This window comes from Gymnoscopelus microlampas (genome assembly GCF_963454915.1).
Source record: "Gymnoscopelus microlampas genome assembly, chromosome: 4".
Lineage (NCBI taxonomy): Eukaryota > Metazoa > Chordata > Actinopteri > Myctophiformes > Myctophidae > Gymnoscopelus > Gymnoscopelus microlampas.
This window is the reverse complement of record NC_139941.1, coordinates 41,586,516-41,600,588: the sequence shown is the minus strand read 5'-3', so window position 1 is coordinate 41,600,588 and position 14,073 is coordinate 41,586,516. Positions and strand designations below refer to the sequence as shown.

General features: G+C 40.6%; 1 protein-coding gene across 3 annotated transcripts; it reads left to right on the top strand.

Annotated features, from left to right (window-relative positions):
- Positions 1–1,429: 1,429 nt before the first annotated feature.
- On the top strand, positions 1,430–14,049 carry rnf34a (ring finger protein 34a). Of its 3 annotated transcripts, none has more exons than XM_084053929.1 (8): positions 1,430–1,564; positions 2,584–2,802; positions 6,104–6,496; positions 6,990–7,046; positions 8,980–9,181; positions 9,786–9,815; positions 10,506–10,556; positions 11,805–14,049. In XM_084053929.1, exons 1-8 carry the CDS (start codon positions 1,559–1,561, stop codon positions 11,990–11,992), a joined length of 1,146 nt encoding a protein of 381 aa, XP_083910055.1. In that variant the 5' UTR covers positions 1,430–1,558; the 3' UTR covers positions 11,993–14,049. The 3 variants fall into 3 exon arrangements, with proteins under 3 accessions (XP_083910055.1, XP_083910057.1, XP_083910056.1); XM_084053930.1 differs by having other exon boundaries at positions 1,451–1,564; positions 2,561–2,802; XM_084053931.1 differs by lacking the exon at positions 10,506–10,556.
- Positions 14,050–14,073: the final 24 nt, after the last annotated feature.

The window sequence follows — 14,073 nt, the reverse complement described above, 5'->3', positions numbered from 1 at the left end:
TTAGATATACATTTCACTATTGTAAGCATTATTGAACTTTAGTTACTATTAGATATACATTTCACTATAGTAAGCATTATTGAACTTTAGTTACTATTAGATATACATTTCACTATTGTAAAACATGCATTAAACACTTTTCCCTATTTTTACCTAGGATATTTAGTTACCTACTACTTTGCTGGTATAAATGATAACAGCATAGAACATTGCATTGCACACATGCATTGTTTGAGAACTTTAGTTTTTAGAAATATTACTTTTGGTACATTTTGATGCCTTACTCTTTGTGTGTGTGTGTGTGTGTGTGTGTGTGTGTGTGTGTGTGTGTGTGTGTGTGTGTGTGTGTGTGTGTGTGTGTATTTTAAACACAAATATATCATTGAACAACATAATTTGGTAATTCTATACCTTCAAAGACAGAATTTAATCCAGTATGGATTAAACGTGTCTCATTATGAAAGCATTCTGTGAAAAAGGAAAGCTCACAAGCCGGTAGATGTGCCTTTTTTAAACATACAGACTTGGTGTAGAGGGGAAAGGTTAAACCCACCCAAAAAACAAAAACTCACTGTACATTACACCATTGAGTTTTTCTGGGTGAGTCTTCCTACCCCCGGGGTGAGTGTTCCTACCCCCGGGGTGAGTGTTCCGAGGTGAGTTTTCTCAGGTCCTGAGGTGAGTTTACCCACCCCCCGGGGTGACTGTTCCTACCCCCGAGGTGAGTATTCCTTTTTCAGTTGAGGTGAGTTTGTCTTGAGGTGAGTCTTCTTGTATTCTGAGACAGTGGACCACAGCATAATATGCTGTGTACATTAGTCCTTCCAGAATGTAATGCATCCAAAGCCCCGCGTCCCCTCCCACCACCCTTTTCTTTTAAACTAGAGGGGAAAGTATTAAATTAAATAATGGGATAATGAGGATTGTACTTGTCTAACCTCGCGTCACCAGTAGTTGTCACTCAGTCTCTAAAGTCAACAGAGTCTGGCCAATCACAGTGCCACCAACTCCCGGGCTATGGGTCACTGTTTCCGTGTTATGATTGGTCCACTCCTTGCATCAAGTCACTCGCACCAGTGTTGCCATGTCCGCTTACGATTAAGCTACTCTGGGCTTGTTTTTCTGTCGCTTGTAAATATTGGTGGTTGCGCGGGTTGCCTTTTTTTGGGCTTGTTTCAAAAGTGTAGTTGTTTATTTGGTCTTGTTTCCCAAATTCCCAATGTTTTGATTTGTGTTGTTAAAATGTCAAATTGTTTTCAAGATTTTTTTGAAAAGAAATAGCAGATCTAAAAGCTCACAACGCGTCGATCGTTATTTTCAAATAGCCAATGTGAATGTATTATGTTTAAAGGGCGATGCATGGGCTCGCTTCTTTTGGCCTTGTTTTCATAGACCCTGGTTGCTTATTTCTATTGCAGAATCTGGCAACACTAGTTCTGTGCAGCCGTTGGGAATGAAGAACAGACAGAATGACAGACAGTTCGTCTAAAGAAGTCAAGCTCCTTGTTGCAATGATTCGACTATCAATCTATTCTCACACATTACACACATTGGGGCAATGAAGGTACGATTACATTGATTTATATGATGGCTCTATTTAGCTCACCTTAATTGGTCTCTCGACTGTTGTGGCTAACGTTAGCTAACGTAGCAAACCAAGCTTCATGTTGTTGTCTCTGCCAGCTGGCATTAAGGTTAGCTATTGCTTGCTGTGTAACGTAATTCGTTTAAGTGAAACATATGTTGTCTCAACTCTGAATTATGTTCTTTACTAGCCATGGATCAAGACATCATAGATGATTTTTTTTATCGAGTCTGACTTTTACTTTCGTATCAGATCTTGATCATCATAGATGTGCAAATGTCAAAATCGATCAAATACACCTACGATAGTCTTGATCCAAGACTAGTACTTTACTATCCCCAGATGGTTTAGGTTTCAGTGTATTTTTCTATCCCTGTAACATCGTATAGTTAAATCTTAAGAACCACATAAAATGCAAGTGTTGTTTTGTCAGTGTTTATTGATAATATATGCCCCCCCCCCCCACATTACTTTGCTTGCCTGCTTTGTTTATTACGCTCTTCAACCACTTGGCAAAATGCTTTGAATTGTACCCAGCTAGCCTTGGATCAAGACTATCATAGATGTGTTTTTTTTTAATCGATTTTGACATTTTTATGTATCCAATACGAAAGTAAAAGTCAGACTCTATAAACTACATCTATGATAGTCTTGATCCAAGGCTAGAATTGCACCCAGCCACAATCAGCTTTTATATGAGGTCATGTGTCAGTGTCACTCATATAAATGTGCAATAACCTGTGTGCAGTGCACACAGTATCAAAGCACGACACCTATTAATTTCAGGTTGATTCTGGTATGCACAGATGGGACTCCCCTGAAGGCAGATATGCAGACTTGAATATATTACAATATATTATATCAATCCATTATTACGTCATATCTTCAAGTCTTGATCTAACTCTAACTAGAGAGTAGAGACCCGACAGCTCATTGAAGAAAAATATGTCGTGTAACTAAATGCATTATAAACAGGTATCTGTTTTTGGGAATGCCAGGCAGGGGCCACGTCCATGTGGGCTTCATGCTGTGGTCTGCTGAACGAAGTCATGGGCACAGGGGCAGTTAGAGGCCAGCAGCCAGGGTTTGGTGCTGGTGCCGGACCCTTCCGCTTTGCCCCCAGTGCAGGATACTCCACATACCCGCCCACCACCTCAGGGAGCCCCAGTGTTGTGTGTAAGGCCTGTGGCCAGGCCTTCTCCGTCTTCAGGAGGAAGGTACGTTCTAGGGCCTGTGTGATAATCCAGTGGTTGGGGGCCCCACATGATTTTGGGGGGTCCCCAGATGATAGTGAAGTGACAATTTAAGGACGTTTAAGACCTTTTTAATACCTAAAAATAAAGAAAAGAAAAAGGCCATTACAGCATCAAAAGTAATCAACAAACTACTGGTCAAACATGTTTGACCACTATGAAAACTGGTTACACAAAACTGGTCAAAAACAAGCTTTGTGAGCTTGTAGATCTGCTATTTTCACAATATCTGTGGAACCGAGTCAAACTAATGTAAGGCCTCAACTCCTACAATTCCAAGTACTTATCAGGGTGGGGTGTCCTGTAGCGGTCCCGGCTGGCCATTAAAAGGGTGAAGTCTGACTGATGATTTCTTGGTGGTTCTTTATTAAATCAACGTAGAAACTACAAAAAAAACATAAAATACATAACATTAATCAATTAATCAATACAATAATCCATAAACATCTCAAGCTCAAAATGGTACAATACATTTTCCCATAAAACTCATGGGCCTATATCAAAATTATCTAAATTAACTTACAGAATGCATAAACCATCTTAATAGAAACATACATTAAAAAGGTACAAACTATAGCAATAACCCTCAGACAATAAAAGCCAACAATAAGATCACTCAGATAACAATAAGACCATATAAACAGTGCAACAAATCCATCAAACAGAGACATATACCTTGTTCCCTTCCAGCTAGGTGCTAATTGTGGTAGACAGTGGCATGGTGTGAGGCTTCCATTCGTTCCATAGTTTGTCATTTTAACCTTCCGTCCGTCCGTCACCCATCCTTCCAGGGTCCATTGGCGTCCGTCCTTAACCCATCCTTCCAGGGTCTATTAGTTTACAAACATTTTTTCAACACTGTGCAGTCATTTTTGCTCTTCACCACCAAGCCCATTTTATTGTTTGCTGCAGCCCCACCCTGGCATCAGCACCAGGTGAACTTGATTACTCTAATTGCAGCTGATTTGCTCCTGTGAGCAGGAAACTCTTCAAGTAAAAGCCTCACAGACCTGATGTTTTGGCAGGAAGTCCTTCAAAATAAAAGTATCAGGGACACCACATTTATACTCCTGGAAACCCCCCTTCGGGTCCGTTACAGGTCCCCAGTTCAAGTTTGATTCTTTTGGGTGGTCACGGCCTGAAAAGGTTGAGAACCACTTCGATAATCAACCAGGGCTAACCTGTGATAATCCAAGTGTGAGTTTTTACATTTTGTTGATAAATGTTCAAGAATTAGGTTTACTCCAATTTATGGCGGAAGAATGGAATCATTTGGTTATACACATTATTTAGTCATTTACAACACAGGGGCAGCCTGTCCTATTTGTGTGTGGGGGTGTTAATGGATTGGATTCAATCTGGAAAATATGTTTCTAATTATACTATTATGCAATTCCACCTTCCTTCTTCTGAAAGTGCCAAGGTGTGCAGACGAAATAAGCCTAAATCTAAACCACTATTCCAAAGGGATGTTTCTAATGCAGAATCAGTGGTTATGGTACAAATGTATATGTAATATTATGATTTGTCCTCTGAGACACTCAAGGAGAATGCACTGACCACTGGATTTGAATTAATTCCATATAGTTAAACCATATGATATGATTCTGTAAAAGAAATGTACTGTGTTAGAGGATAGGAAGTAACCTAATTTACGGCTACAATCTGAGGATTTTTTAAAAGTAATAAAACATAATTTTTTAACCAATATGTATGGTATTGAATTAATGCATTTCATACATGCGTTGTAAAGGTTTGCTGTCACAATCCATTAGATCTTCCTTGCTGCATGTGACGTTGTGTGTAGCAGAGCCATTCAAGGAGAGTTGCGTCATCTCCGTTCACTTTGTCGGGCCAGGTCTTCTACATAGCATTCTACTCGCGAATAGTGACAAATCCCTAAACCGGAAGTTTACGGAATGCACTGGAGTTTATGAGCATTTGTAACTATTTCCAGTTTACATGAACCACGTGACCGGGGCTGTTTCTGCCCCCTCATTGGCGGAACTCTCTAATCCAAGGCTCTGGTGTGTAGTACGTAATTGCATCAGTCAACAAATGTCATTTTTGATTGATGTAAAGCTCAGATATTTATTCAATTCGAAATCTATTTCAAAACACGGTTTTATTCTGCAAGAAGACATTGTTTTGACAAATCCCACGGCAACTTCCTGAAGTGCACATGGTTCATTATTTCTCTGTGTTGGTACGTGTATAAGGCAGTAATCATACATCAGTTTGCAGCTTAATAACATGGTGGCTGCCTCCATATGTAACTTAAGGGGGGGAAATACTGAAGCCAACAAAAACACACACAAAATAAAATGTACTGTTTAACTGATAGTATTAATGGTTAATTATTAATATAATTACTGGACAACAAAAAAAATCTTAGGCATTGTAACTTTAACATACGTCCTGAGTATACTGATTTTTGGTGAGAATGCTCCACTGGATGGTTGCAGTCTCACAGACAGAAGGACTGCTGCAGATGTCTGTAATATCATCTTTTTGGAGGGCAGTGTTATGTTCATATGGCAGCAGGTTAGCATTCAATTACTGCTGTCTGAACCTTGTGCTGCACTTTCTCATGCCAGCTGAGAATCTAATCCCTCAGCTCGCATTCGTTACTGTTTGATGTTTGTCACTTAAAAGAAATGGGCTGCAGCCTGCCTCTGTGTCTGGGGTAGCAGAGCAGATGTGGATGGTTAAAACATGCAGCATTGGTACTGACATCGATATGCTTTCCACAGGTCTTGGTTTGTTTGTGCCAGCTCTCTATACCTCTGTCATGTACACGGTATACTGCAAAGCAAAGAGCGCATACTGTAGGCGAAAATGTTCTAATTTTGGGTATTAAATGAATCGTGATCTTTTTAGCTTCTCCCATGAATGATTTATGACGATACCAAACATAGCAATTGCACAGCAGAATGCGCATGCTTGCCGATGTGGCGGCCGAGTGGGTAGAGAAGCCGCCTGGGAAACAGAAGGTTCGCGGTCCTGGCCCTGGTCTGTGTGTCCAAGTGTCCCTGAGCAAGACATGTAACCCCTAACTGCCCCCCGAAGCGCTGCCCCCATAGCTCCCACCGCTCCTGATACTTAGGATGGGTTAAATGCAGATACCTCATTTCACTATATATGCAAATATACAGTGACAAATACCGCAAAAGAGTGCAGAGTAGACCAACTATATTGTTACATTATAACCCACACGTTCGTAGCAAGCCTCAGTCAATTGTTTTTTGTTTCGTTTTTTACACAGCATATCTGCTGTGACTGTAAGAAGAGCTTCTGTTCGCTCTGCTCCGTGCTGCAAGAGAATCTGCGCATTTGTACCACCTGTCACCTGCTGAAGGCCACGGCCTTCCAGAGGCCGCAGCTCATGCGCCTACGCGTCAAAGACCTTCGCCAGTACCTGCTGCTGCGCAACATCCCCACGGACACCTGCAGGGAGAAGGCGGACCTGGTGGACCTGGTGCTGTGCCACCAGGGTCCCGAGGAGGAAGACGAGGACCCCGACACGGCCAGCCTCACTTCCCGCTCCCTCTACACCCCGCCGCCTCCATCAGCCGCCCAGTCTGCCACGGAGTTGGTTGCCCTTGCTACCTCTCAGGAGGAACCACTCAGCAGGAGTGACAGCTCTGATACCAACCAGGTAGAGTGAACCATGGGAGCATAAGACGAGCTTGTATTTCACTTTTAAACATCTGCGGTCATTTTGAATTTTTGAATTTCAGATATAGCAGATATCGCGATGTGGTATGTTGTGAACTCGTAGATCTGTTTTTGGAAAGATTTGTGAAACTTTTTTTTTTTCAAAGTCCAACACATCCAAAGAGAGAGAGAGAGAGAGAGAATGACAGCGGTTTGATATAATCTCTCGTTAGAGTTGCCACTCTAACGAGAGAGAGAGTGACTCTAAGTAGCCAAGATCCACTATAAATACTTGTACCCGTTCTACTTAGGGAGCAGTAAGCTTGTCTATTAATGGATGGTAAGAAGTATTGTTGTCCACCCAGGTATCAATGGTTCAAGCCAAGGTGTGACTAGTCCTAATCCTTTTATTGGCTTGTCTTGGCCAAGTAGTAATAGGGTGCTATCCTTGTAGCGCACAGTAACATCTGTGTTTGTTGTTGATTATGTTGCAGGATATAGGTGATGCCACATCAGTCTCCCTCCTCAACTTGGACCCCAGTACTCCTGAGGTGATCTTTCACCTAATTTCTTACTAGGCTGCACAATAAATAACTTGACGCTATGCAGGCACGGAGATCCCGGGGGGGACGGGGGGGATTTGTCTCCCCTTAGCTTCAGATTGGACCTCCCCCCAAGTCCATTTTAGAATAATAAAAATAAATGATATAAAAATTACTTATTTAATAGAACCTAAACCGACTTATGCATTGTAAGTAACGTAAGTTCCGCGGCCCGAACGTCTAGCGTGACGCGTCGTTCACTTTGCAGTGCCACCTTACAGGCACCTCACAGTGTGAGAGAGAGTTTTGTGCTCTCCTAAATCCACGGCAGGCTTTGAAAGTACCCACTTCAGAAAGAGGTGACGTGCATCACCTCTCCAATGACCAAAACCCACTATGGAAGCCGTCGAACTGGTGCGATCTGACGGCATCCTAGAATTTATAGGTAGGATGTGATGTCATGCGTGATGTCATGCTGTCGTGAGATTACGTCACACTGGCTACATACAACGTTACAACGTACATACTGACAACCGACATGGCGCAGGATTCAAATTGTATATATAGATTAATAATGAAGAATTAACATAACACAGTGTCAAATTAGCTAGCTTAGATCGCGTGCGGGCAACCCCTCCAGCCTCAAGTCAGATTTCCGCCCCTCACGCTATGTATTACAGTGCCCGTTTTGATATCACCCTTAGCCGGGTGTATGACGTTCGAGAAAAATGGCTGCCGTGGTAAGAATATGGTCAATTGCAACGGCAATATCTACTGTTTGAATTTACAGACTGCATTCTGATGCAATTATTCTTTTCAGAGAGTAATATTGTTAAAGTCAGCTTCCTAAACAGGCTGTATGGATGCGAAACAGAATCCCTGGCCTTTAATCCAGTCTGGGCAAATCCTTTGTTGAGGCCTCCCCTGGCCATACTGTATGCATCCACGTCGTACCCACAGGTTACCTGCTAAATAATAACAATAACAATTTCAGTGTTAGTCGCAACGATTTCCCTCTCTGAAGGCAACAGTATTTACATACTCATGTTTCTTGATTAGAGATCACTAGCTTCTTTAATCCCTGTCAAATGAATGTCATAAGTAATGCTCTGCACAATATTGACGATGTGTGGGTGTTTGTGTGTGAATAATGTGATTGCCATCGAATCACAGTCCACATGACACCCCTTTTTGTGCAAATTTGGTTTTCACCACATGGAAGAAAAACAATTGGTTGAAGAAATTAAATGGTAATGCTTTGGTTTGTTCAGTTTGAAAGTAATAATAAACTTTCTCTAAAGTGATTCGCATTGCACATCATCACCATAAAATGTTGTTAAAAGACCATCTGAAACACTTTTGTCTCTGACAAATTAAGTGCAGCCTCTTCCCAATAAGAAAATTACACAAAGTCCTTAATGTGCAAAACCCCCCAATAAATAAAAGCAATAACGTATAAAACGCATAAAAATCCCAGACTTTAATTTTAGAACAGGATTCATGAAAATCCAAACGGACCAATAAAGAAAATGATATTGTTTTGTTTCATGGTTCATTATGGAACCATGAGTGAGTGCATGCACAGGTCTCTTTACGGTATGTTGACTAATGCATAATGTATACTCCATTGCATTGGTTCTCAAAATGGGGTCCGGGGGACCCCCCGGATTAATGTAGCGTCACAATCATTTTAACCACTTTAACCATATTTTATACTTTGGCTATTAAACAATAGCAGATATACAAGCTCATAGCGCCGTGCTATGAGCTTGTAAATGTGCTATTTTTGAAAAATCCCTGGCTCAAAACATATTTGAGATGGGGGGTCCGCAGCCAAATAGATATCATTTTGGGGGTCATTGATATGAAAAAGTTTGAGAACCACTGCTCTGTAGTATAACAAAGTGTCAGGTTTCATCCAGCTCTCGTGCTGTCTACTCAGGTGAGCCCTCAGACACGGCGGCGGGCCAGGGCATCCCTCTCGGACATCTCTAGTCTGAGGGACATCGAGGGCCTGACGGTCCGGCAGCTGAAAGAGATCCTGGCCAGGAACTTTGTCAACTATTCAGGGTGCTGTGAGAAATGGGAGCTGGTGGAGCGCGTCAGCAGGCTGTACAGAGAGACGGAGGAGAACAGGAAATCAAGTGGGTACTACTTATTGTCCTGTAACATTTACAATTTACATCCTTAACGGGAGCGTACCTTTTTGTTAAAACACGTGTTGAATAGCTCTATATTCCCATAGCATTCACTGTTTTAACGTGTTTGTTAAGAAACGGGGATCTCCCTGTCTCTCCAGATCTTTAGTAAACAAAAAATACATTTACAGGTCGGGATACCAATTTCATCCAATCAGAAGAGAGAACTCATACAGGAATCCAGGATAAAGGAAAATTAAATTGGAATTGATGAAACAAAAACAAAAAATCATACATAATTGGAATTGGAAAATTATTAAATTGAAGCTGATAAATTGGATCTCTATATGATTTGAGGAAATTGGTGACACCACTGAAAATGTATTTTCTGTTTATTAAAGACATGGAGAGATCCCTGTTACTGAACAAACTATCATAATATAACAATGATATTAGAATACTATTAGAATGTAGAGCTATAACCTTTTAACAAAACATTTTGTTTTAACCAAAGAAATATCACTTACAGCACCTTTTAATAATTGAGCATGGTATGAAAGCTAATGTTTACTCTTTTAAAGAATGTGATTTGTCTTTTTTTTTTCTTCAGTGGAAAATGTGAGCGGTGCTATAACTGCAGGTAAGAGATTGATCCTGTCTGTGTCTGGGTGTGTGACAAGGTTATTAGAGTTAAGTGAAAACGTGCTGTGTGTGTGTGTGTGTGTGTGGGGGGGGGGGGGGGGGGGGGGGTTAACTGAAATAAATATAAAAACTTCAGACAAAAATGAAAGTTACTGAAATTAAAAATAACTAAAATAACCTATAATAGGTTTCTTAATAGACTTCAGAAAGTGCTGTGTTTTGGTAATACCTATTCTGAACTAGTCCATTCTTGCCCCTAACAAATCCCCTCATATTGTAATGAAACAAATACAACTAATACGGATAGTAATAAAACCAAAATAAAATATATTAATCAATAAAAACAAAACTAGCCAAATTAAATAAAAATCTAAACTAAATACAAAAGGAAACTATAATAACCTTGATGTGAGGGAGAGAATCTCATGTCTATGAAGCATGACAGATCAGTACAGAGGAGAGTAGGTAGTCCACCCCCTTTATACTTTATACCGAAAATAGCAGATGTTCAAGCTCATAATGGAATATGTATGTACTGCATATTAAATGTAAAAATGTAAACGGTATAGTACACATGAGAATTTCCTCCTATACCACTGATCTAATGTCTCATGCTTTATTCTACCCCCCCCCCCCCCTCCCCACACACACACACACACACACACACACACACACACACACACACAAGTGGTTGCCTATCCACCTCCACCTCCTATCTGCAATGGAGGTGCCATGGGAGGTAAGGTTTACTAATACTTAGCCACTGTTGTTTTTGCCCCTGTGTGTCACTTATGCCATCTGACTTGCCCACTCCATTGTCCAACGAGTGTCACCTTTCACCTGTCATCTTTGCCTGCCACAGTCATTGTACTCATCGTGATCCATTGCTCATTGTTGTCATGTGTGATGCAGTCCTGAATTGCTTGGTTCATGCTGTGTTGTCAACATGAGTGATATGTATTTTAATCGTGCATGAGAGTAGCCAGCTTCTCTGCTGGTATATCAGGAAAACCATGAAATAGGCTGCATTCTCTTTTGTCATGTGAGAATTGGTTTATCCATTCTCCTATTCTACTTAAGAGGCCCATTATTATGTCCACCTGTTCTTTGTCATGCACAGAAGGCATTGAGGAGCATGATATGAACCATTCTTTGTTTAATCTGACGGCTCCGAGATAAAAAAGAAAATCTATTATATTGACTGTTAGGTTTCTTATGTTAAATGGGCTCAGAATTGCAATATTTTTGGGCCATTCACTCCCTTACTTAACACACCTGTCAGTGATAAAGATTGGCCAGTTGTCATGGAAACACCTTGTCATGAAGCTGTAATGAGATGATGATGACATTTTCCTGGAATTGGTTTTCCCCCTGTGGCTTACACCAAGCACAACTGTGCCAAGATAAGTCATTCTGTCTAAGGCGAGTTATTTTAGTTGTAAAAAACAAAACACAAAAACAACCTGGTTACAGTGTTCATGCTGTGCCTCATCCAGTGTTCCAAGCTTTCTACTTCAGTTCAAGACATTACTATCCCAAATGGTACATCTGGTTTGCAGCAAAGCATGTAACAGTACATTTTGAAAACACATGATCCATTAAATGAAAACATTAAGATGCATGAAACGATGTCAAGTGCAGTAAACAGTCATCCCTGCGGGTGTATGGCATCTCAACTGAATGAGAAATTCAATCTGTTAGATTTAAGCCTAATTTATAATTCATCGTATGACGTGTCATGCGACGAAAATACCCAATCTACAAGCTCACAAAGCGCTGGCGGATTCGCCGCATTGTGATCTTGCAGATTGGCTATTTTGGCATGCGACTCCATCATACGACAGAGCATAAATTAGGCATTAGACTCTGGTCGCTTGAACCCACAGGCTAAAGTGACGGGCTCAAACTCTGCACGCGATGGATGACTAGTACTGTATATATGATACTATGTTGACATTCTTCTCCCTGTCTTTGTTTTTCATGGCAGACGGTGACAAGGGTCAGCTGACAACTCTTGATGACAACCTCTGCAGGATCTGCATGGACGCCGTGATAGACTGCGTCCTCCTGGAGTGTGGTCACATGGTCACATGCACCAAGTGTGGCAAGAGGATGAGCGAGTGCCCGATATGCAGGCAGTACGTGGTGAGGGCTGTGCATGTCTTCAAGTCCTAATGCTCTGCAACACTGCTCCAACCCCCCCTCACCTGTCATCCTTCTTCACAGAAGAAATGCATCTGTGTGGGCTTGTCACTAGGAGACTCAGACTGTACCTTAACCCACACCCATGCAGCTCAGCAAAGTCTTACCCGAATGCCCCAAAATATGTTTTATTTGTGGATGTTTAATGTTTATATGCCCACTTCACCCTCTGAAACATAACTCACATTATTTGCACATTGAATAATAAATAATATGAGAAAAGTGTTCTTTTAATTTTGACCCTGAATTTTGACTTTCTAGTATGACCAAGGAAAAAAAATGAACCCAGGACTCTAATCCGTAATTAATTATTCATTCCATTACTAAACATATCTGTAACATGTTCATTCCTGAAACGTCTGTGATGCTTTTCTTACATGTGTTCTAACCTGAAGAGGAATGTGTGGCACGCGACCACGTGCGATCTTGTCTAATGCAATTTCTCACCCTCAGATCTGCCTATGAACTGTAGCTAGCACTACTCTATTGTCTGAGAATCTCCAGCAGGGCACTTCTCTTAACAATTGCTGCAATTGACTTACATATCTTAGTAAGGGTCGAGGACAAACACATGGAGCTTCACTTCATAATAGAGTTAGGGTGAGTCAACTAGGTGCCAAATAATGGGGAAATCCCTTCATGCTTCTCACTCTCTTTCTCTGATCTGCCTGTGGTTGCTAGTGTGTGTGGCTGTTGATCGCCAATTTAGCATGTTCTACCAGAAAGCACTTTTGTAGTATCACACACTGTACTAATGCACCACCACTCACATGCAACTGCGAAGTATAACCTGTGATAGTGGTGTTTGAGATGGCATGTCTTTCATGATGGCATCTTATTCCTTAGTACCTGCTAGACATTGAACTGCTTTATTTTTTTTTATTTTTTTTTTAAGGTTAATATCAATATTATGCAAAGGAGGAAAAGCAACATGAGCTCACTGCTCCCAAAATGTATTTTTCCAATTATGAAGACACGTCATCATTCACATGCTAGACTAGATATTTGATTAAGTCACTTCAGCAAATAATTGGCATTCATATCAACTTAATAGAAATGGTTAATGATGTAAAATCTACCCCGATTAATCAAGTCTACCTCTGGTCGGTATCACAGAGATGAGGTCTTGAAATCCAACATGCACAGTAAAACATCCTTGGTGTTAATGTACCTCTAAGGGTCCATTTTGGTTCGATGTGTACACTCTAGGAGTTAAACACTTAAAATTTTACTAACGGCAATATATGGTCTCTCTGCCACACCCTGTTTCAGTATGTGAGTTTTGAGACAACAAGGAAAACGGTGCTATTTCATTAAATCATCTTCTGTGTTTTCTGTTTGTGTTGTGGATGCGGTTTGTCTACTTCCCCCCCCTTTTTTTTTGTGTCGTATATCATTGGGAGTGGATTGAAGTGTCTTAATGCTTTTAGACAATTTTATTTCATGTAGTTGTAAAATATTGAACTAACTATTCAAAGATATAGCAACAAGTTTACTGACACCTGTGGTATAGATAGTATATTAAAAAATGAGTTGCTGTACAGTTGCATATATTAATATCACTGAGATGTATATATCTATTTTTTTCCATTTGATTTAAAATGTGTAATATCAGATTATTGAAATGGCCCCTCAGATTGGGTTAGTTTATTACTAAAGAATTACGTTTTACTGTCAAGTGATTTGAAATGCGTTATAACTGCATCGGTTTGCTTGAAGTGTCTGTCCCTATTGGAGAACCAGAGCATGACAATGTTTGCCTGTGTGGTGATGGGTTTGAGACATGCTCCCCTACACCTACATGATCTGATCTCCTGTCCTGCTCACTGCAAAACATCAAAGTCTGTACTGTACTCAACACAAAGTCAACATTGCTGCTATCTCAGAAAAGGATGTCCCATATAATCAAATACAGTAGCTCAGCAGGTTGCACTTTCCCTGGGAAAGGGTGTAATTGTGTGCAAGGTCTGTTCTTTGTATTTGGGAATGTTGAACTTTTTATTTTGGTAATTAAAAAGATTTTTTTCAAAGTTGTGTGTTTTTGCATAATTAGA